Source organism: Hypanus sabinus, chromosome 10 (assembly GCF_030144855.1).
Source record: "Hypanus sabinus isolate sHypSab1 chromosome 10, sHypSab1.hap1, whole genome shotgun sequence".
NCBI classification, from domain to species: domain Eukaryota; kingdom Metazoa; phylum Chordata; class Chondrichthyes; order Myliobatiformes; family Dasyatidae; genus Hypanus; species Hypanus sabinus.
The window spans coordinates 57462449-57486044 of NC_082715.1; the positions used below are offsets into that span (position 1 = coordinate 57462449).

The window sequence follows — 23596 nt, forward strand, 5'->3', positions numbered from 1 at the left end:
TTTTGATGCAAAGGTGGGCCTTCTGTCCCACAGTGGAGGCCAGGAAATAATGCAATAGTGTAAGGTCTCACCGTAAAATGTTCCATGTACAGATTAATTAAAGGAAAGCAACAGAGGGAACATGCTGAAACATGAAACGGCAGAGGATTAGTATAAATGGGTGCTTGATGGTCAGCATGAACCTAGTGGCTAAGTGATCTGTTCTTGAGTTGTGTCTCTCCTCGAGTCCAAGGTGCTAAACAGACTGGATACTGTATTGCAGACAAAACTAAGACAAAAGCAAAGGTGTGGGTAAGTGGGAATTCATTGCAACTTTGTCATTTGACTGTCCACAATTTGACAGAAAGGCAAAATAAATACATATGAATGCATGTCCCTACATTGGTTGAATTCCATCCCAATTTAGAGTTTGATGAGGTTCTGAACTACTCAACAGTGGTAAAACTGCAGAGGCAAGTTCAAACTGCAATAAACAGACGGGAAAAATATTAAGCTAAAATCATCTCATTTTGTTGAGATTTATTCCTTATTATTTTCTTTTATATTTGCACAGTTAGGTGTTTTTTGCACATTAGTTGCTTGTCCATTCCATTGGGTGCAGTCCTTAATTGATTATATTATGGTTCTTTGATTTACTGAGTATGCCCGCAAAAAAAACAAACCTCAGGGTGACAGATATGTACTTTAATAATAAATTTACTTTGAAATTCAGTTCAAGTTTCCAGCATCTGCAATATTTGGCACTTCAATCTAATCAATACTCCCGATCTCCTTAGTACTAGAGAAAACTCACATTAAAAGTGTATGACTTTTATAGCTATTAACGTAGTGGAGATATCCTAAGAATAGACGGCAAACTTTATTACTGATTTTGTGATACTCTTAGCCTCATGAGGTGTATTCACATGGAGCTGTTTAAAACAGTAGGTTTGCTCTGATACAGATGGAACTTAATGATGGAGCATTAAGGGGACCAGATTTACAGTTAGCCCTTTCTTCCTCTGGCTGTCTTCCTATTACCCAAAGGTTTCAACTAAAATTTAACAACAGATCGCAGTTTATTAAAGAATCTGTAAGCTATCATCTGCAGCAGAACTTCATTGGGTTCTCAAGTCTCTACTTGTGTTTTAGATGTGATCTTTAAAATAATCTATACTTTCTGTAAGCCACTAAGCTGAAGAAAAAAATCCAGAATTTCTCTCAAGCCTTCAGTGCAAAACTCCCTGACACAATTTTACTCTTCAGCAGTTCTGCATCTTATTAAGGAATCATCATAATTTGGAGCCAACAGTGAATGGGTTACTTTACAGGTAAATGGTACTTGAATTCCTAGTGCTTTCAATTAGTTGTAGTGAGAAAACAAAATACTGCTTACCGAAGAACAGATTCAACAAAAACTCTTAAAGCCTTTATGTGAATCCAGGCTATGTATGCTTCACTAAAATTTACCTTTAACCAACGCAGTAAAGGACCCTGAAAATGGAAGTAAAGCAAATTAATTCAAGTAGTCATGTTTTCTTGAAACCATAAGTATTCTTGCATCAATTCTGATTTTGATTCCGTTCTACCTGGTCCAAAAAATTAATGTACTCATAATTGGTACAAAGACAAACAGCCAAACAACTAATCAAGCTCCTTTATCTGATCTCTGCTTTTCAAAAAAATCCATTTTCTTTCACTTTAGATCCAAAACACCCAACATTTGGAGAATATAACAATATTTTTTTTAATGATGATACAGAATTTGGGGGGGGGGGGGGGGTGATCAAACCTTATTAGCTTTAACAAGTTGACTAGATTCTATTCTGCCATAATTGCCTGCTGAAGAAAAAGATTTATCCCTTTATCCCTTTAATTCTCTCAGCCATTTCAACTCTGCCCTATCAGCTGCCAGGACTAGAAGGCCTGAATTATAGGGAGAGGTTGGCCAATACAAGTCTTTATTTCTTGAAACACAAGAAGAAAAACGGGGCAACTTTATTAGAATATTCAAAATTATAGGAGGCATAGATAAGGTGGATAGTAACAGTCTTTTCCCCAAGGTAGGGAAGTTCAAAACTAGAGGACATAGGTCAATCTAAGAGAGAAAAGGGAGCTGAAAGGCAACTTCTTCAAACAGAGGGCAAGAACATGTGGAACAAGCTGCAGAGGAAGTGGTTAAGGCAGATAAGTACAATAGTATAATTTAAGAAGCACTTAAAAGAGTGAGGCTTAGAGAGAGAAGAGTGGAATACAGGAAATTGGGACTAGCTGGGTGGCCACAGTAGCTGTCATGAACTAGGGGCCGAACGTGCTGCCTTGCTCTATGACTCTATCCATTTCTGGCTCCTGCACTTTTCTAATGAGGTGTAATATGAGCTTGAAAAACAGCCCCTCATCTATCTACCCTGCACATTAGAACATTTTGAAATTCAACAGTTTCAGATAACTTGAATTCCCTGATTGTCTCAGAACAGACCAGTTCTGCTGTAAATTTTCCATCGTTGATAATAATTTATTTTTATTTCTCAATAGCATTTTCTACAACTCTGGTCCACTGTGCCACATCACTCAGTCACATCAGTTACTAGAATTGCTGCCTGACAGCTGTAGCAACCCAAGTTCAATCTTGACTTCCAGTGCTGTGTGTGGAGTTTACATGTCAGTAATAACTATGTATGTTTCTCTCGATCTTTCCGTTTCTTACCACATCCCAAGGATGTGGAAGCTCTTTGGTTGTCAGCCACTGTAAATTGCCCATGTTATCTAGATAAATGGTAGAATCTATAGATGCTATTAGAAATGTATGAAGTTCATGGAAAATTAGTGAAGGGATATGCATCTCTGTAAGCCAGTTTAGACTTCATGGGCTGAAATGGCCTTTCCATGCTGTAAGAAAATTAAATAATGTCCAGCATTTCACAGTTTTACATGTTCCTTTGTTTTTTTTTTCCTTTTCTTCCTAACTGGCCTCATTAAACTATCAATCATAGGTTGTTGTTCCATCCATAGCTTATCACAACAATCCTAATCATATCAGAGATGTTCCCTTTGTCCTATTCCTCTACAATTCTCCATGCAAGTTAAAACTAACTTTATTTTCTTTTTCCCAATTCTGATGAACAGTATTCTACTGTTACAAATGCACCACAGCTCTGAGGGGCCGAAGGGTGCGGGGTAGCCCCCTCCTTTGTGGAAATAGCAAGATCACTATTGATTTGGGTCAGGAGACCCAGGAAATGAGAGAGAGACGTGCGGAATGTCTTGTTCCCCCCCCCCCCCCCCCCCGGCCGATATAAAGCTAAGGGAAACAGCCATTGTCTCTGGGAGACAGACTTGTGTATTGCAATACTGTGCTACGTGGAAGCCCTCAGGCAAAGGGGGCTGGTTGAGGAGGGATTGCCTCACCCCAACCTGATTGACATCTGAGACCCTATGAGTCAGGATAAAAGAGGGTCTGTGGGAACAGCCCCTTCAGACGCACCAGAAGAAATGTTAGCGATCCCGTAATAGCGGAAGCCGATGGGAGGAGGCCACATGCGTTCGGTTCCACTTTGCCCCGGAACCGGTGGCTTTTACCACGGAAGAACGGCTTTTAGCTAACCACGGGGAAACCAAATCCCAAAGACTCTCGAAGGATTGGCATCATAAAAGGGCTGGGCAAGTTTAACCCGTCTTTCTCTCAAAACAAAACGCTGCAGCTTGAACGAACTGACAGTGACTTTTATATTTCCATCAGACAATACATTATCCCCTAGACAACGATAGAGCTATTTCTTATTGATTATTATTATACCCGCGCTTTTAGATTTGGTATTGACGACGTGTATTATCTGTATGTTTGCATTGATATTATTTTTGTGTATCTTTATCAATAAATACTGTTAAAAATAGTACCATCAGACTTCAACGGACCTCTCTATCTTTGCTGGTAAGTGACCCATTTACGGGGTTCGTAACACTACCAAAAACATTAATTCAATTTTGGCCTCCAGATACTGCTTAATCTACTGCTTTCAGCATTTTCATTTCTTTCATTTCAGACTTCAAGCATATAAAGTATTTTTTTCATATCGTATCCTATGAAGATTATGGCTCTGAAGTACTTTCTCATTCCAAACAACATTCCAATACAGATCTGTTTAATTTCCATTTATTCCATGCTACTTTTTCTCTATAGGATATACAACATACAGTATAATCATAGGAGAGTGAAGATCTTATTTCTCTTGACTGTAATTTGATGAAATTAGCACATAATATTTCATGAATGGTGACACTTCATTGTCACGTGCTATAGATCACTACAATGTATAACATTTAAAAGTATTTGATGTCAAGACTAAAATACTCACATACTGTTGTTTCTTGTCTGCACTTAATCGTGTAATTTCCTCCTTTTCAGCATGCAATTCCTCTTCACTGTAGTTAAATTCTCGCACCATAAACCTAGAACAGAACAGATTTTAATACCTGCTGCTACCTGTATGAGTTCACAAGTGCTTAATTGACAGTCATCTCCACCACCCAGGTAGTAATTTGCCCATCTACTACACAGCCCAATATATTGATGTTACAACTGAAACTACTAAAATGAAAATCAGGCACAGTAGATAAAGGAGAGGAGAAATTTGTTGTCAGATTATTACCCATGCCATCAAAATAAAAATCGACTTCATTTGACTTTTAAAGAAGATCATACTGTATCTCAGCAATATATTAATCACAGGGCCCTACAACACTTTGTTACTGGAATTCTTGACTTCCAAGCCATTCTACAGAATTCTCCATTTCAAATGTTCTTTATTCTAAGTAGACATACTCAGGTGAGCTTAACAATGAAAATTCCTTGAGTGAATTTCTCCCACAGAGTTAAAATGCCCTTATAGAGTGTCATAGATAAATATGGATGAATTATTCCTACTTTCTTTCAGTCAAGCATCACTTAACTATGTTTTTTTAAATCACAGTTTGGGAGTCTGAGAGAAAAGTTCAAATGGTTTCGTGAAGGCATAGAGTAATTGGAGGTTTCTAAGAAGACTAAAATAGAGTCACATAACACAACATTAAAATAACATTATTTACTGTCAAAGAATATGACAGTATGTGTTCATATGGTATAAAAATATACATTCTAAACAATGCATATTCAGTAAATTATAAACAATAAATTTTGCTGGTTAATTGTAAGATTGTAACAGATGCTGTACATTTGTTCGCAAGACAGATTAAAACCACCGGAAAAGTTCTTTTTGACAGACATACTTTATTGATCCCGAGGGAAATTGTCTTGTGTCATAGTGTCCTTTAATTTTGAAGGTAGGAATTGCATTCTCTGGTGAAATATTGCCTATTCCAACACCCATCTCCCAATATCTAATACAGGGTAATTATTGTTGCTGCTGGACAATTAAAATATTTAAAACTATTACATTGAAATATTAATTCCAATAGCATTCTAAATGAATTTTGCTCCAGTTCATTAGTTTAAGATCCAGCTACTATCTCTTCATCTGTTCTTTTCTGATATCTGGCATGGGACATATATAATTTGAAAGATGTATGAAAATGCCATTTATCAGATTGTTCTAATTTGGACAAAAATAATCATTACTCTTTTTTTAAAATCAAAAACTAAAAATACTTTAACCACAGAGGCATCAAAAGAGCCAAAAACTGCTACAAGGATAAAATGCTGACTTCTTAGAGCTCCCAGTCACAAACTTACAGTTCAGTCTGTTTGGACTTCTAAAGGCAAAGGAATGAAATTAACAATAAAACTATTTCAAAATACTTGCAAAACTTACTTGTTTTCTCGGGCTCTGATTTTGAATTCATCCACAGTTTTTTTGAAAAGAGTTACTGTAAAGAGGGCACCCTCCATATCCTCAATGATCATTCTGCAAATCAGAGATGTCTATTTTAATTTAAAGAAGTTCCACAGGTTTGGAAACTAGTTTGTCTTAAAAGATGACTACATGGAAAAAAAGTGGGAAGAAGTTTGCCAGGAATAGTTCTGATAAAATCTCTAACAACGTTTACAATCTGCACTTCAATATGGTAAATGAAATGACAATACTAAAATGATAAAATGCCATGCCTCTTTTCGTTGCTGACACAGCAAAGGAGATACAGGAGTCTTGGGGCTCGAACCACCAAGTTTAGGATCAGTTATTACCTGTCAACCATTAGTCTCCTGAACCACTGTGGATAACTTCACTCACCTCAATAATGAACTGATTCTTTAACCCATGGACTCAATTTCAAGGATCCTATAACTCATGTTCACAAAATTATTTGTTTGTTTTTGTATTTGCAGCTTGTCTTATTTTGCACATTGTCAATCTTTTGTGTATAGTTTTTCATTGATTCTATTATATTTCTTTGTTCTACTGTGAATGCAAACAAGAAAATGAAACTCAGGGTAGTAAATGGTGACATATATATACTATGATAATAAAATGACTGAGCTTTGAACTCTATTTTACTTATGGTGGGAATGATGATCCTCGTGTTCTGTGGTGTATTAAGTGAAAATAAGGCAATTTTATGTCTTTTGATGCATTTCAATGTTGAAGCACAGAACAAAATGCTATTTTCATGAGTTTAATGATGAAACGCATGGGTAATATCATTTAACATATGACTTGCTATTTACTTAAACTTGCTGAACCATTCACCTATGAACAGTGTTCATCATTAGCTTCAGTGCTATTTTGCAAGTACGACCTAGTGTATTATAAAGAAACAGCTGACTTTTGATGTTTTAATTAGTGATTTTAACAGAATATTCAATGAAAGTAAAAATCAATTACTTGCACTCCTAATAATGTTCTGTAGAAGGTTTAAGGAAATAGAAAATGCTGCACAATATATGCAACTTTATTGGAATTTTCCATCCATTTACAGTGCACTAAGGTAAAATTCCACTGTACTCTTTTGCCTGTAGCCCAGTCCTGAAGTACGTGCTATAATGCAACAGTCAAAGTTAATTATTCCTACATGTTGTCATTTCAGCATTCTTAAATAAGTTATAGTTCAGGAAGAGTCATTTTGATTATATTTGCACAATTTATTTTCAATAAAAATTAAAAGGTTCAAGATTTTCCTCTTAAATAAATAAGTAAAATGCAGCATCATGTGTCATTTTAAACTTTGCATCAAGATTTCCCCCAACAATCTTGAATTATCACCAATAGTTAATCTGCCTAACAATTATTTGATGATTCTTTGCCCCCAGAAAAACCTGTAGAATATAGAAGAGTACAGCACAGGAACAGGTCCTGCGGCCCACAATATTGTGCCAAACCAATTTATTAGCAATCAAATAACCAACTAAACTAATCCCTTCCGCCTACACAATGTCCATATCCTTTTATTTCCCTCATATTTATGTGCCTATCTAAACATCTCTTAAAAGTCTCTAATGTATCTGCCTCTACCACCTCCCCAGGCACCACAACCACCACTCTGTGCAAAAAAATGTCTCCCACATCTTTTTAGAACTTAACCCCTCTCACCTTGAGTGCATGCTCTCTAGTGTTAGAAATTTCAAACATGGGAAAAAGATACTGTCCATCTACTCTATCTGTGCCTCTCATAAACTTATAAATCTCCATCAGATCTTCCCTCAGCCTCTGCTGCTCCTAGAGAAAACAACATAATTTTGTCCAGCCTCTCATTAAAACACATGCCCTCTAATCCTAGTAAACCACTTATGCACCTTCTCCAAAGCCTTAATATCCTTCCTATAATGGGGTGACCAGAACTGTATGCAGCACCTCAGATGTGTCTTAACTAGAGTTTTAAAAATCTGCAACATAACTTCCTGGCTTTTGAACTCAATGCCTCGATAATTAAGGCAAGCATTCCATATGCCTTCTTATCCACCCTATCACCGTGTAGCCACTTCCAGGTAACTATGAACTTGGACCCTCAAATCCTTCTGCTTATCAACACTTTTAAGGGTCATGCAATTAACAGTGTATGGTCTCTTTACATTTGACCTATCAAAGTACAATACTTCACATTTTTCCAGGTTAAGCTCCATCTGCCATTTCTCTGCTCATATCTGCAACTGATTTATACCTTGCTGTATTCCTTGCCTGTCTCTGCTATCCACAACAACACCAATATTCATAACATAGAAACCCTACAGCACAATACAGGCCCTTCAGCCCATGATGCTGTGCCAAACATGCACTAACTTTAGATATTACCTAGGGTTACCCATAGCCCTCTATTTTTCTAAGTTCCATGTACCTATCCAGGAGTCTCTAAAAAGACCCTATCACTTCCGCCTCCACCATTGTTGCCGGCAGCCCATTCCACGCACTCACCACCCTCTGCATAAAAAACTTGCTCCTGACATCTCCTCTGTACCTACTTCCAAGCACCTTAAAACTGTGTCCCCTTGTGTTAGCCATCTCAGCCCTGGGAAAAAGCCTCTGACTATCCACACAATCAATGCCTCTCATTATCTTATACACCTCTATCTGGTCACCTCTCATCCTCCGTCGCTCTAAGGAGAAAAGGCCAAGTTCACTCAACCTGTTCTCATAGGGCATGCTCCCCAATCCAGGCAACATCCTTGTAAATCTTCTCTGCATCCTTTCTAATAGTTTCCATATCCTTCCTGTACTGAGATGACCAGACCTGAGCACAGTACTGCAAGTGAGGTCTGACCAGGGTCCTATAAACCTGTAACATTACCTATCGGCTCTTAAACTAAATCCCATGGTTGATGAAGGCCAATACACCGTATGCCTTCTTAACCAAACAACCTACCTGTGCATCAGCTTTGAGTGTCCTATAGACTCGGACCCCAAGATCCCTCTGATCCTCCACAGTGCCAAGAGTTTCACCATTAATACTACATTCTGTCATCATATTTGACCTACCAACATCTGCAAACTTACTAACTTGCCCATCTACATTGTCATCTAGGTCATTTATATACATCAGAAACAGCCCGGGTCCCAGTACAGATCCCTGCAGAACACCAGTAGTCACAGATCTCTAGCTAGAGTAAGTCCTTTCAACCACTACCCCCCTGTCTTCTATGGGCAAGGTAGTTCGGAATCCATACTGGCCAATTCACCATAAATCCCATGCATCTTAATCTTCTAGATGAGCTTCCCATAAAGGACCTTGCCAAACACCTTACTGGATTCCATGTAGTCAACATTCACAACTTTACCTTCATCAGTCACCCTTGTCACCTCTCAAACAACTAAATCACATTAGTAAGACATGGCTTGCCCCACACAAAGTTATGTTGGCTCTCCCTAATTATGCAATGGTTTTCCAAATGCTCATAATTCCTATCCTTGAGGATTGACTCCAGTAACTTCCCTACCACAAACATAAGACTCACTGGTCTATAGTTTCCAGGATTATCCCAGGTTCCCTTCTTGACCTTGCTTGTGACTAGAGAGGATGTGAAGATATTGTTCAAGGTCCCAGCAATCTTATCCCTTGTCTCTCTCAATAAACTGTGGGGTATGTACCATCAGGCTTGGGATCTTATGCATCTTAATTCTTTTTAAGAGACCTAACACTACCTCCTTTACCTCAAAATGCTCAAGCATATTAATACGCTCGGCAATAATTTCCCAATCCTCCACGTCCTTCTCCTTGGTTAGTACTGATATAAAGTACTCATTAAGGACCTCACTTACATCCTCCGCATCCAAACAAATGCTCCCCCTGTAAAACCCAGGGAAAGGTTTCACTGCTAATGTAATGGCTTTTCTGTAGCAGCAGTGTTTGAGTTATGGCTAGAGATAGTGGTGCTTTGGAATGTGCACAGTTCAACGAAGAGAGTGCTTTTTTCTTTTTGTGTACCTGAGAATGAGGTGATTTGAGACTTTTGTTCAGCAAGAGATGAAGAGAGAAGATGCCTGAAAGGCGAGGTCTTAGACATCAGGACAGAGTGGACTTGGAGTGGGGCCAGGAGTCAATGAGGCCTGGCAAAATCGGTAGAGGAACAACGGAGGGGAAACCATAAGCTCCAACTTGTGCACATTAAACTGTTTCATTAAAATGGGCCTTTTTTGTTTATCTTTACTAAAGATAATTCTTAATTTGATTTTATTAATTTATAAAGCTAATTAATTTAATTGCATATGGTGTACTGTCTGTTATTTCGTGGTACTGATTTATAACGGGAACATCACACAGCATCCACACAAACAAGAGGTGTTGCACCTCAGATTTCACACATTTGGTGGGGCCAGAAACTGTCTTCCCTAGACTAACACCGCCTTCCGAACCTGGGGGTCTTTGAGTGGTCCTACCCTGACCCTAGTTATCCTCTTTCTCTTGATGTGCATATACAATACCTTGGGGTTCTCTTTAATCCTACCTGTCAAGGATTTTTCTTGGCCCCTCTTGTTTTCCTAATTCCCTTCTTGAGTTTTTTTTTCTGGCTTCTTTGTAATACTTAAGGACTCTATTGGATTCTAGCTTCCTAAGCTTTACATACTTTTCCTTTTTCTTCTTGACTGAATTCATCCCCTCTCTCGACATGCAAGAGTCTCTTACCTTGCCATCCTTGCTCTTCCTACAGGCTGGAGCATACCTGTCCTGTACTCTGTGTAGTTGGTCCTCTCATCACATGTTGACTTGCCTAAAAACAGCTTCACAAATTCTCTCCCTAGTTCCTGCTTAATGCTTTCATAATTTGCCTTGCTCTAATTTAAAAGTCTCTCCCTCAAGGTCCATACTTCTCCTTATCTACAGCTATCTTAAAACCCAGGAGGTCACTGTTCCCTGACTGCTCAACCACTGAAAGTTCAGTCACCTGGTCAGGCTCATAACCTAACTCTAGATCCAGTACAACCCCCTCCTCTTTTTGGACAAATTACATTTTGATTTAAGAAACACTCCTGGATGTAACTAACAAATTCTGCTCTATCTAAAATGTTTCACTAAGATGACACCAGTTTGTATTAGGGAAGATGAAGACCCCATGACAACAACCATATTGTTTTTATATCTTTCCTTAATCTGCCTGCTTATCTGTTCCTCAATGTCATCGTGACTATTTTGGGGTTTGTCATACAATTCCATCGTAGATTGCATCCTTCCTATTTTTGAGTTCTACCCATATAGAAACATAGAATAACTACAGCGCAATACAGGCCCTTTGGCCCACAATGCTATGCCAAACATGTACTTACTTTATAAATTACCTAGGGTCACCCATAGCCCTCTATTTTCCTAAGCTCCAGGTACCTATCCAAGAGTCTCTTCAAAGACCCTATTGTATCGACCTCCACCACCGTCACCAGCAGCCTATTCCACACACTCACTACTCTCTGTGTAAAAAAACTTACTCCTGACATCTCCTCTGTACCTACTTCCAAGCACCTTAAAACTGTGCCCCCTCATGTTAACCATTTCAGCCTGGGAAAAAGCCTCTGACTATCCACACGATCAATGCCTCTCATCATCTTACACACCTCTGTCAGGTCACCTCTCATCCTCCGTCACTCCTAGGAGAAAAGGCCAAATTCACTCAACCTGTTCTCATAAGGTATGTTCCCCAATCCAGGCAACATCCTTGTAAATCTCCTCTGCATCCTTCCTGTAGTGAGGTGACCAGAACTAAGCACAGTACTCCAAGTGGGGTCTGACCAGAGTCCTATATAGTTGTAACATTACCTATTGGCTCTTAAACTCAATCCCATAGTTGATGTGAGCCAATACACTGTATGCCTTCTTAAAACCACAGTCAACCTGTGCAGCAGCTTTGAGTGTCCTATGGACACAGGCCCCAAGATCCATCTGATCCTCCACATTGCCAAGACTCTTACCACTAATACTATATTCTGTCATCATATTTGACCTACCAAAATGAACCACTTCACACTTACCTGGGTTGAACACCATCTGCCACTTCTCAGCCCAATTTTGCATCCTATCAATGTCCAGCTAAAACCTCTGACAGTCCTCCACACTATCCACAACACCCCCAACCTTTGTGTCATCAGCAAACTTACCAACCCATCTCTCCACTTCCTCATCCAGGTCATTTATAAAAATTGCAAAGAGAAGGGATCCCATAACAAATCCCTGAGGCACTCCACTGGTCACCAACCTCCATGCAAAATATGACCCGTCTACAACCACTCTTTGCCTTTGGTGGGCAATTCAATTCTGGATCCACAAAGCAAGGTGCCCTTGGATCCCATGCCTCCTTACTTTCTCAATAAGCCTTGTGTGAGGTACCTTATCAAATGCTTTGCTGAAATCCATATACACTACATCTACTGCTCAACCTTCATCAATGTGTTTAGCCATATACTCAAAAAAATTCAGTCAGGCTTATAAAGCACAACCTGCCTTTTACAAAGCCATGCTGACTATTCCTAATCATATTATGCCTCTCCAAATGTTCATAAATCCTGCCTCTTTTTTCCATCAACTTACCAACCACTGAAGTAAGACTCACGGGTCTATAATTTCCTGGGTTATCTCTACTTCTTTTCTTCAATAAGGGAGCAACATCTGCAACCCTCCAATCCTCCAGAACCTCTCCTGTCCCCATTGATGATGCAAAGATCATTGCCAGAGAATCAGCAATCTCCTCCCTCACTTCCCACAGTAGCCTGGGGTACATCTCATCCAGTCCCGGAGACTTTTCGATCTTGATGCTTTCCAAAAACTCCAGCACACCCTCCTTCTCTAATGTTTATATCCTCAAGCTTTTCAGTCTGCTGTAAGTAATCCCTACAATTCCCAGGATCCTTTTCCATAGTGAATACTGAAGCAAAGTATTCATTAAGTACCTCTGCTATCTCCTCCATTTCCACACACACCTTTCCACTGTCACACTTGATTGGTCCTATTCTCCCACGTCTTATCTTCTTGCTCTTCACATACCTGTAGAATGCCTTGTGATTTTCCTTAATCTTGCTCACCAAGGCCTTCTCATGGCCCCTTCTGGCTCTCCTAATTTCATTCATAAGCATCTTCCTGCTAGCCTTATAATCTTCTAGATCTCTATCATTACCTAGTTTTTTAACCTTTTTGTAAGCTTTTCTTCTTGACTAGATTTTCAACAACCTTTGTACACCACAGTTCCCGTACCCTACCATCCTTTCCCTGTCTCACTGGAGTGTATCTATGCAGAACACCACACAAATATCCCCTGAACATTTGCCACATTATTGCTATATATTTCCCTGAGAACATCTATTGCCAATTTATGCTTCTAAGTTCCTGTCTGATAGCTTCATATTTCCCTTTACTCCAACTAAACAATTCCCTAACTTGCCTCTCCAATGCTGTGGTAAAGGAGATAGAATTGTGATCACCATCTCCAAAATGCTCTTCCACTGAGAGACCTGACACCTGACCAGGTACATTTCCCAATACCAGATCAAGTACAGCCTCTCCTCTTGTAGGCTTGTCTACATATTGTGTCAGGAAGCCTACCTGAACACACCTAACAAACACTACCCCATCTATACCCCTTGCTCTAGGGAGATACCAATCAATATTTGAGAAATTAAAATCTCCCACCACAGCAACCCTGTTATTATTACACCTTTCCAGAATCAGTCTCCCTATCTGCTCTTTGATGCCCCTGGTACTACTGGGTGGTCTATAAAAAACCATCCTGTTTCTAACTTCCACCCACAGAGACTCAGTAGACAATCCCTCCATGACTTCCTCTTTTTCTGCAGCCGTGACACTATCTCTGATCAGCAGTGCTACGCCCCCACCTCTTTTGCCTCCCTCCCTGTCCTTTCTGAAACATCTAAAGCCTGGCACTCTAAGCAGCCATTCCTGTCCCTGAGCCATCCAAGTCTCCGAAATTGCCACAATATCATAGCTCCAAGTACTGATCCACTCTAAGTTCATCTGCTTTGTTCATGATGCTTCTTGCATTAAAATAGACACATTTCAAACCATCAGTCTGAGCTCATCTTTTCTCTATCGCCTGCCTATCCTCCCTCTTGTCTACAAGCTTTCTCTATTTGTGAGCCAACCACCCTTGCCTCCATCTCTTCAGTTCGGTTCCCAACCCCCAGCAATTCTAGTTTAAATTCTCCCCAAAAGCCTTAGCAAATCTCTCTGCCAGGACATTGATCCCACTTGGATTCAAGTGCAATCCATGCTTTTTGTGCAGGTCACGCCTGCCCCAAAAGAGGTCCCAATGATCTGAAAATCTGAATTCCTGCCCCCTGCTCCAATCCCTCAGACATGCATTTATCCTCCATCTCCATTTCTATACTCAGTTTTGTGCGGCACAGGCAGTAATCCTGAGATTACTACCTTTGATGTCCTGCTTCTCAGCTTCCTTCCTAACTCCCTGTAGTCAGTTATCAAGACCTCCTCTATTTTCCTACCTATGTTGTTGGTACCAATATGTACCACAACTTCTGACTGTTCACCTTCCCACTTCAGGATATTGTGGATGCAATCATAAATATCCCAGACCCTGGCAAAAGGGAGGCAAACTACCATCTTTGTTTCTTTCCTGTGTCCACAGAATCACCTGTCTGACCCCCCTAACTATCGAGTCCCCTATTACTGTTGCCTTCCTCCTTTCCCTACCCTTCTGAGCCACAGGGCCAGACTCTGTGCCAGAGGCATGGCCACTGTTGTTTCCCCCAGTAGGGCATCCCCCCCAAACAGTACTCAAATAGGAGTACTTATTGTTAAGGGGGACAGCCACAGGAGTACTCTCTAATATCTAACTCTTGCCCTTCCCTCTCCTGTTAACCATTTTCCTGTCTCCCAAAGCCCCAGTGTGACTACTTGCCTATAGCTCCTCTCTATCACCTCCCCACTTTCCCTGACCAGATGAAGGTCATGGAGCTGCATCTCCAGTCCCCTAAGCTGGCCCCTAAGTAGCTGCAGCTCAATGCACCTGGTGCAGATGTGGCTGTCTGGGAGGCTGGGATTCTCCCGGAATTTCCACATCTGATACCTAGTACACAACACAGGACTCACAGACATACTTCCTGTTTCTATTCCTCACAAGTAACCTACCTCGCCTCAACCCGTTATTGCCAAGGCCCTACCACTCTGTCTCAGATCATTCCGCTCCTTTGATGACTGCTCTGCTAGGCAGTGTCTCCCTTTTATGCCTGAAACTTCCCTGCTATTTAACTCATGATTGGTGCTCCGATTATAGCTGCTGATAGGCCACGCACAGTGGACAAATGCTCTTGAAACTCCCAGGTCATCCCTGCCTGAGAAAAGGTCCCAGTGATCCAAGAACCTGAAACCATGCCCTTGCACCGGTTCCCCAAAGTTGCCGGAGGCAAGTAGCTAGGTGTCTGCCAGGAGAGATGGAAATGTGAATAGACAGTTAGCGCAGAGCACCCCTGTGGCCATGCCCCTCAAAAGAGTATAGTACTTTGGCTACTGTTGTGGAGGATGACCTCCCAAGGAAATGCCACAGAGTCCTAGTTACTAGCACTGAGCATAGATCCGTGGTCCACAAGGGAAAGAGGGAGAAGAGGGTAGTAGTAGTGATAGGAGACTCAATAATCAGGGGGACAGACAGGAAATTCTGTGTATGTGAATGGGACACCCAGATGGTATGTTGCCTCCCAGGTGCCAGGGTCAGGGATGTCTCGAATCATGTCTACAACATTTTGGAGAGGGAGGGAGAGCACCCAGATGTTCTGGTACATATTGGTACCAATGATATAGGAAGGAAAAACAAAGAGGTCTTGAAAAGAGAATTTAGAGAGCAAGGTAGAAGGCTGAGAAACAGGAGGAAGGCAGTAGAATGGAAATTATAGACCAATTAGCCTGACTTCAGTGTCAGGAAGTTAGATATGGCCCTTGTGGCTAAAGGGATCAGGGGGTATGGAGAGAAAGCAGGTACAGGGTTCTGAGTAGGATGATCAACCATGATCATACTGAATGGCGGTGCAGGCTCAAAGGGCCAAATGGCCTACTCCTGCATCTATTTTCTATGCTTCTATGCTTCAGTGGTTGGGAAGATGTTGGAGTCAATTGTTAAGGATAAAGTTATGGAGCACGTGGAGACACAAGACAAGCAAAGACAAAGTCAGCATGGTTTCTTTAAAGAAAAATCTTGCCTGATGAACTGCTGGAATTCTTTGAGGAGATTACACATAGGATTGATAAAAAAGGGATGCAGTGGATTTTGTATATTTGGATTTTCAGAAGGCCTTTGACAAGGTGCCACACATGAAGTTGTATACCAAGTTATGAGCCCATGGTATTACAGGAAAGTTACTGGCATGGTTAGACCATTGGCTGATTGGTAAGAGGCAGCGAGTGGGAATAAAAGTATCCTTTTCTGATTGGCTGCCTGTGACTAGTGGTGTTCCGTAGGGGTTGGGGTTGGGATCACTTCTTTTTATGCTGTACAGAGATGACTTAGATATTGAAATAGATGGCTTTGTTGCCAAATTTGCAGATGATACAAAGATTGGTGGATGGGCAGACAGTGTTGAGGAAACAGGTAGGATGCAGAAGAACTTAGATTCAGAGAATGGGTAAGAAAATGGCAAGTGAAATACAATGTCGAAAAATACATGGTCATGCACTTTAATAGCAGAAATAAATGTGCAAACTATTTTCTAAACGGGGTAAAAATCCAAAAATCTGTGTTACAAGGGGACTTGGGTGTCCTTGTGTAGAACACCCTAAAGGTTGACTTGCAGATAGAGTCGGTGGTGAGGAAGGCAAATGCAATGTTGGCATACATTTCAAGAGGTCTAGAACACAAGAGCAGGGATGTGATGCTGGGGCTTTATAAGGCAGTGGTGGGGTCTCACCTTCAGTATTGAGAAACAGTTTTGGGCTACTCAGTGTGCTGACATTGAAGAGGGTTTACAGGAGGTTCACAAAGATGATTCCAGGAATAAGAGGGTTATCATATGAGAAGCATATGATAGGTCTGGGTCCATACTTGCTGGAATTTAGAAGGATGAGGGGAGATCTCATTGAAACCTTTTGAAAATTGAAAGGCCGCAACAGAGTAAATGTGGAAAGGATGTTTCTCATGGTGGGAGAATCTAGGACAAGAGGGCACAACCTCAGGATAGAGGAGTGTTTATTTAGAACAGAGATGCGGAGAAATTTCTTTACCCAGAAGGTGGAGAATTTGTGGAACTTATTACCACATACAGCTGTGGATGCCAGGCCATTGGGTGTATTTAAGGCAGAGTTTGATAGGTTCTTGATTGGACATGGTTACAGGGAGAAGGCCAGGGAGTAGGGCTGAGGAGGTGGGAAAAGAATCAGCCATGATTGAATGGCAGAGCAGACTCAACAGGCCAAATGGCCTAATTTTGTTCCTATGTCTTTTGATTTTCCTCAGCCACTCACTCATCTGTATTCTCATCCTATTCCCGCTCTCACTCTTATGTGGCACTAGAAGTAATCCAGATTACAACCTTGAAGGCCCTGTTTTTTTCCTAACTCCCTATCCTCAAAGTGTAGGACCTCTTCTCCCTTTCTTCCTATGTCATTGGTGTCAATATGCATCATGACCTCTAACTGCTCACCCTCCCTCTTGAGAATATTCTGTATCCACTCTGAGACATTCTGAACTCTAGTATCTGGAAGGTAACACACAATCCTGGCATTTCTTTCATGGCCACAGAATCTCCAGTGTGCCTCCCTAGCGATCAGATTTCCTATCGCTCTGCCTAACTTTACACTTCCCTATTGAGCACCAAAGTCGACCACAGTGGCACTGGATGTTCCTGATAGGTCATCTCCCAGCAGTATCAAAAGGAGTTTACTTGTGGCTAAGAGTAATGTCTACAGGGAAGCCCTGCACTGACTGCTTACTCCCTTTAGTTCCCTGATGGCCATCTTCTATATGAAACCTGCAATCTGGGCATGGCCACCTCGTTAACAGATTCAACTATGAGGTTTTCAGCTGCTGGATGGGCCTGAGTACATAAGCTCTAGCTCTATTTCCTTAACTTGGTCAGTCAGCTGCTGAAGCTGCATGCATTTCCTGCAGATGTAGTCAGAGGAAATCCTATATCTTACAGGAAGAGCATTCCACTGTAACTACCATCCTGTTTCCATCTAATTAAGGACTAAGGATTTACAAACAAGAAAGTAAAAGTTAACATGTTCTAATCTCTCCAACAACTTTTGAATTTTGCATTCATTTAGGTCAATTACTCAGCCTCCACTCAGTAAATTTGTTATACCTTTGGCTCTAACTGCTCAAACTTAAGTTCTACAATCAAATAAATTATTCTAAATGACTCAGCATCCTTCGCCTCTGGCAGAGTGAAATACAAACTGCTGCCCTGCAGAGTGCACTTGTTCCATTTAGTTTAGACTGAAGTAATAATTAAGAAAAGACAGATTACTAGTAGTCAATGGTTAACAGTAGCTGAGTTTCAATTTATTGCCTTTAACCTCCCCTTTTCTGAGTTATATATACACCCAGTGGCCACTCTATTAGGAATGTCCTATACCTAATAAAGTGGCTACTGAGTGTATGTTCATGGTCTTCTGCTGCTGTAGCCCATCAGTTTCAAGGTTTCAATGTGTTGTGTGTGCAGAGTTGGTCTGTTGCACAACACTGTTGTAACAGAGTTATCCGAGTTACTGTTGCCTTCCTGTCAGCTTGAATGAGACTGGCGAGTCTCCTCTGACCTTCATCAATAACAAAGTGTTTTCATTCACCGGATTTTTTTTTTGTTTTTCACTTCATTCTCTGTAAACTCTGGAGACTGTTGTGCATGAAAATCCCAGAGATCAACAGTATCCAAGATAGTCAAGTCACCAACAATCATTTCAAGGTCAAAGTCACCTAGATAATGTTTCTTCCTCATTTTGATTTTAGTCTGAACAACTGAACCTCTTGACCATGCCTGTATGATGTTACACATTGAGTTGTTGCCACATGATTGCCTGATTAAATATTTGCGTTAGTGAGGTATATAAATAAGGAACCCCTGAGTGTATAAGAGCATCATGGTGAGCGAGCTGGTCCCAGTTATGTTGAAAAGACGCAAGACTATTATAAAAATATACCTGCACGTAGCCCAATGTTATTTTTACAATGGATAACAGAGGTCCTATTTTACCTTCCACATTACTATCCATGAGTTCTCTCACCTCACAAAGTATTAACTGCAGATGAATAAGTCTTAAAGTATCAGATATGGCACACAATGCTAATGGCAGACCTTGAATCACAAACAGGAGAAAATCTGCAGATGCTGGAAATCCAAGCAACACACACAAAATGCTGGAGGAATTCAGCAGGCCAGGCAGCATCTATGGAAAAGAATACAGTCAATGTTTCAGACCAAGACCCCTCATCAAGACTGGAGAAAAGGAGATTAGGAGTCAGAGTAATAAAGTGGGAGGGAAGGGGAGGAAGAAACACAAGGTGATAGGTGAAACCAGGAGTGGGAATGGGTGAAGTAAAGAGCTGGGAAGTTGATAGGTGAAAGAGATATACAGCTAGAGAAGGCTGAATCTAATAGGACAGGACAGAAGGCCATCGAATAAAGAAGGGGAGGAGCACCAGAGGGAGGTGATGGGCAGGTAAGGAGATAGGTGGGAGAAGGAAATGGGAATGGGAAATGATGAAGGAGAGGAGGGGAGGTATTACTGGAAGTTTGAGAAATCGATGTTCATGCCATCCAGTTGGAGGCTACCCAGACAGAATACAAGGTGTTGCTTCTCCACTTCCCATTTCCATTCCGACATGCACACCTACGCTCCATTTGCAGAAAAAGCGGGATCTCCCAGAGGCCTCCAATCTAAATTCCACTTCCCATTCCGACATGTCAGTTCATGGCTTCCTCTACTGCCACAATGAGGCTACACTCAGGTTGGAGGAGCAACACCTCATGTTCCATCCGGCTAGCCTCCAACCTGATGGCATGAACATCTATTTCTTGAACTTCTGGTAATGCTCACCACCACCCCCACCATTTCCCATTCCCATTTTCTTCTCTCACCTTATCTCCTTATCTGCCTATTACCTCTCCCTGGTGCTCCTCCCCTCTTTTCTTTCTTCCACGGCTTTCTGTCCTCTCTTATCAGATTCCCCCTTCTCCAGCCATGTACCTCTTTCATCAAGCAACTTCCCAGCTCTTTACTTCACCCCTCCCCCTTCCAGTTTCTTACTCTGGTTCCTCATCTTTTTTTCTCCAGTCCTGATGAAGGGTCTCAGCTCGAAACATTGACTGTACGCTTTTCCATAGATACTTCCTGGCCTACTGAGTTCCTCCAGCATTTGTTGTGTGTTAGCAGACTTTTAATTTCTTGTTATTTGTTCAAGGTATATGGCCTTCATTGACTGAGCCAGCATTGCCAATGCCTAATTGCCTTTGAGAAAGTAGGGATGAACCCATGCAGTACTTGAGGTGTTGGGATATCCACATGCTATGAAAGGAGGAGTTCAGGATTATGTTTGTTCAGGACTAATTACAGGTGACCCAATGTAACGAGGGAGGTTGTGTATCTAGAAAATGATCCACAACTTGACTTTCCATAACATGAAGCTGAATTATATGCAGATATGTCAGGAAATGCAATTAGATTAAATTGTCTGTTTACATTTTTCCTCAAATTCTTTATTCTCCATCTCAAATTTTAAGTAGTAATACGTGATTTCTATAAGGACAAGCATCTGTTACCCAAATGGCTGTAATGTGGGTTCCCCTGTATTCCACCATAGTATCATAATAGCATCCACAAAATGCTGGAGAACCTCAGCAGGCTAGACAGCATTTTCAGAAAAGTCAATGTTTTGTGCCGAGACCCCTCATCCAAACCTGATGAAGGGATTCACCCAAAACATCAACTCTTTACTCTTTTCCATAGATGCTCCCTGGCCTGCAGAGTTCCTCCAGCATTTTGTGTGTGTTGCTTGGATTTCCAGCATCTGCAGATTTTCTTGTGATCATAATAACATCAGCATTGCTGTGACTTGTAATTAACAGGAAGGCCTAAGCTCCATCAAAGCTCCATAACCATCTCTTTAAAATAAACAACTCTTTTAGTATACTTAGTGGGCTAAGCCCTCATGGAAAGATTCTGATCTCTCTCCAAGTATAATATCCAACATGTATATCTAATACCCAACTATAACAAGCCCAACTCCACCCCAACCAGCACTCTCACACAAGAGGCCAATCTTATCCTCTGATTACCAGCCTCCACCCATTGGCCTCTTCCCTCCTGATGTCAAGGAAGCAAGCTGTTGTTCTTTGCCTTAGAATATGCTACCACCTACTATTTGGCCAGCTCATGCATGAATGTGTGAAATACTAGATGTTAATGCAACCCTGGCATCACCTAGGACTTGATCCCCACATCCTTAATTTCACTGGGTTTTTAGCCATTTTTTGACCTCATTAAGGACATAAAAATCCAAAGCCAAGTATGTAATTTCCATGCTGAATTATCAAATACAACTCCAATTCTAGCTCACGATTTACACTAAATAATAATACAACAGGCCATTTGCTGTTCTGTTGCTCAATAGAAACTCATTCAAAAATATAATTACCCAAGAAAGCTTGGACCTGGGTTTGAGTTTTCTTTGTAAATACAAGTTTGCACCATTTCCTTCCTTATTTCTCCATTATGAACTTCCCATTCTCCACCCACTTCAACACCCTTACCACCAAAAATGCCTACCAGCTTAATTAGTGCTCCCTTACCATGATGGGATTTTTCCATAAACTATCTCTCCTCCACTGACTATATCATCAACCCTCCACAATCAACATCCCATTAATTTTTCCAAGCTTAGAGAAAACACAGAAAGAGGCCTAGTCACCCACAGACCAACATATCACCCTAAATCTCCTTTAAATTCAGGTAGCTCAACCCGAAACACCCTCCAACTTCTCATTCATCCTCCAAACTCCTTCCAGGTCTCCTCTTGTGGCCCAATCTCAGCTTTGCCTTCCCTCATGATCGTATTCCCCACTCTGTCAATTCTTTCAGAATCTTACCCTCACTCTTCTTCACAATTCCACACTACTTTCATCCCCTCTCCCAAATCTCTAATCCTTTTTTCTCTAGATCTCCAGCCCTTCTCCACTATCAATATTCACTACAGCGCTTTCTCCCTGCACAATGTCTCCCCCTTTCTCCTCTGCATTTTCTAGCTACAGTCTAGTTCCATGGGTCTTAATTCTTGTCTCCTGCCAACCAAAATCAATTTAAGTGTCAAAACTTTTAAAATGAGCTCCTATATTAAGTTTCACATGATGTCTGAATAAAAAAAGAAGTTCCATCACAATGCCACGTTACCACTCTCTCTCCACAAGTACCAGTGTCATAGCCACACACAAGAACAGATGGGGCATCGACACTCATGTTGGCCTATGTTTTTACAATAATCATAAATTACTATTCAGTTGAAATAAAACTAAATTAAATGTAGTTTGATTAATAAACTTCCTTATGGTATAATTATCCTTACTTTGTAGATCGAGGCACCACCATGTCAGACAGGGACTCGTATGTCTTTTGCCAGGAAACATAATTGGACCTAATGGATATTGAAAACAATACAAACCATAATTGGTTATAAAAGAATTTTAATAGCACCATGCAATCTTAACTTCACTAACCATATGGAGACTTACTTTGGGACAAAAGCCAGAAGAGTTGTGAGATATTCTGAATCTAATACAAAGTCGTCTTTATTTACAATGTCTGCTAAGGTACGGGTCAAAAGACTACCCCTAGAAAAACATAGAAGGAGAAAATACAGTAACAGGAAAATAGGTTTATTTAATTTAAACACATTGACATTATCTATAACATTGCTTACTTCAGATAAACAAACTAGATTCCAGAGAATTTAACTTCAATCTCCTTCTTACTCTTGGTATCATGCTTTTAAATAGAATATCAACAGCCCATTTCACACATAACCATATTCTCTTTACTATTAGCTTTTCTTCATTCAGATATTAATTATCAGCCTACCTAGTTCTGCAGAAATTGACCACTTTTGCCCCCCTACATTGTTGTTGGAGGTAGGACACTTTGCCCTGTTCCCCCACCATCTAGTGAACTCTGGATTTTTGCATAATATTTTAACAGGTGGAAGAAATAAAAAATATAGGAGAAATGAGGAAAAATGCAGCCGCTAATACATTGGAAAAGTAAGCAAATCTTTGTTTTAAACACTTAAATTGGGTACATCAAGGACATTGTTAACTCGCAACTGGTATCTAGCCCATTCAAAACGTATTAGATAAAGCAATAACCAATTTTACATTTAATAATATTCTCTTTAAAATATAACATACTATTCCTCTTTAATCATGAAAACCCATTCTTCAACACCAGACAAATTGACATCTCCACTAAATCTATATATGGTGCATTATTGATGTCCCAGGTTTTGGTATACTTCTTTATATTATTATTAAATACAGTGAGAGATGTACTTTGTCTGAAAGTCTATTTTCTAACATCTCATATTACAGATCAGAGCTACAGTTGCAAGAAAAAGTTTGTGAACCCTTTGCAATTACCCGGTTTTCTGCATTAATTTCTCATAAAATGTGATCTGATCATCTAAGTCAGAATAACAGACAAACACAATCTGCCTAAACTAATAACACACAAACAATTGTACTGTTCATGTCTTTATTGAACACAC

At 40.5% G+C, this 23596-nt stretch overlaps 1 protein-coding gene across 3 annotated transcripts in view; it reads right to left on the reverse strand.

Moving 5' to 3' along the window:
* The window catches only part of LOC132400671 (V-type proton ATPase subunit C 1-A-like), a 70270-nt gene that overhangs the window by 24510 nt on the left and 22164 nt on the right, over window positions 1-23596 (reverse strand). For all 3 annotated transcript variants that reach the window (XM_059981888.1, XM_059981886.1, XM_059981887.1), the window contains 5 exons: window positions 22569-22667; window positions 22403-22471; window positions 5787-5879; window positions 4335-4428; window positions 1376-1473 (listed from right to left, as the gene is read on the reverse strand). In XM_059981888.1, coding sequence (XP_059837871.1) covers window positions 1376-1473; window positions 4335-4428; window positions 5787-5879; window positions 22403-22471; window positions 22569-22667 — 453 coding nt within the window. The remainder of the gene's footprint in view (window positions 1-1375; window positions 1474-4334; window positions 4429-5786; window positions 5880-22402; window positions 22472-22568; window positions 22668-23596) is intronic.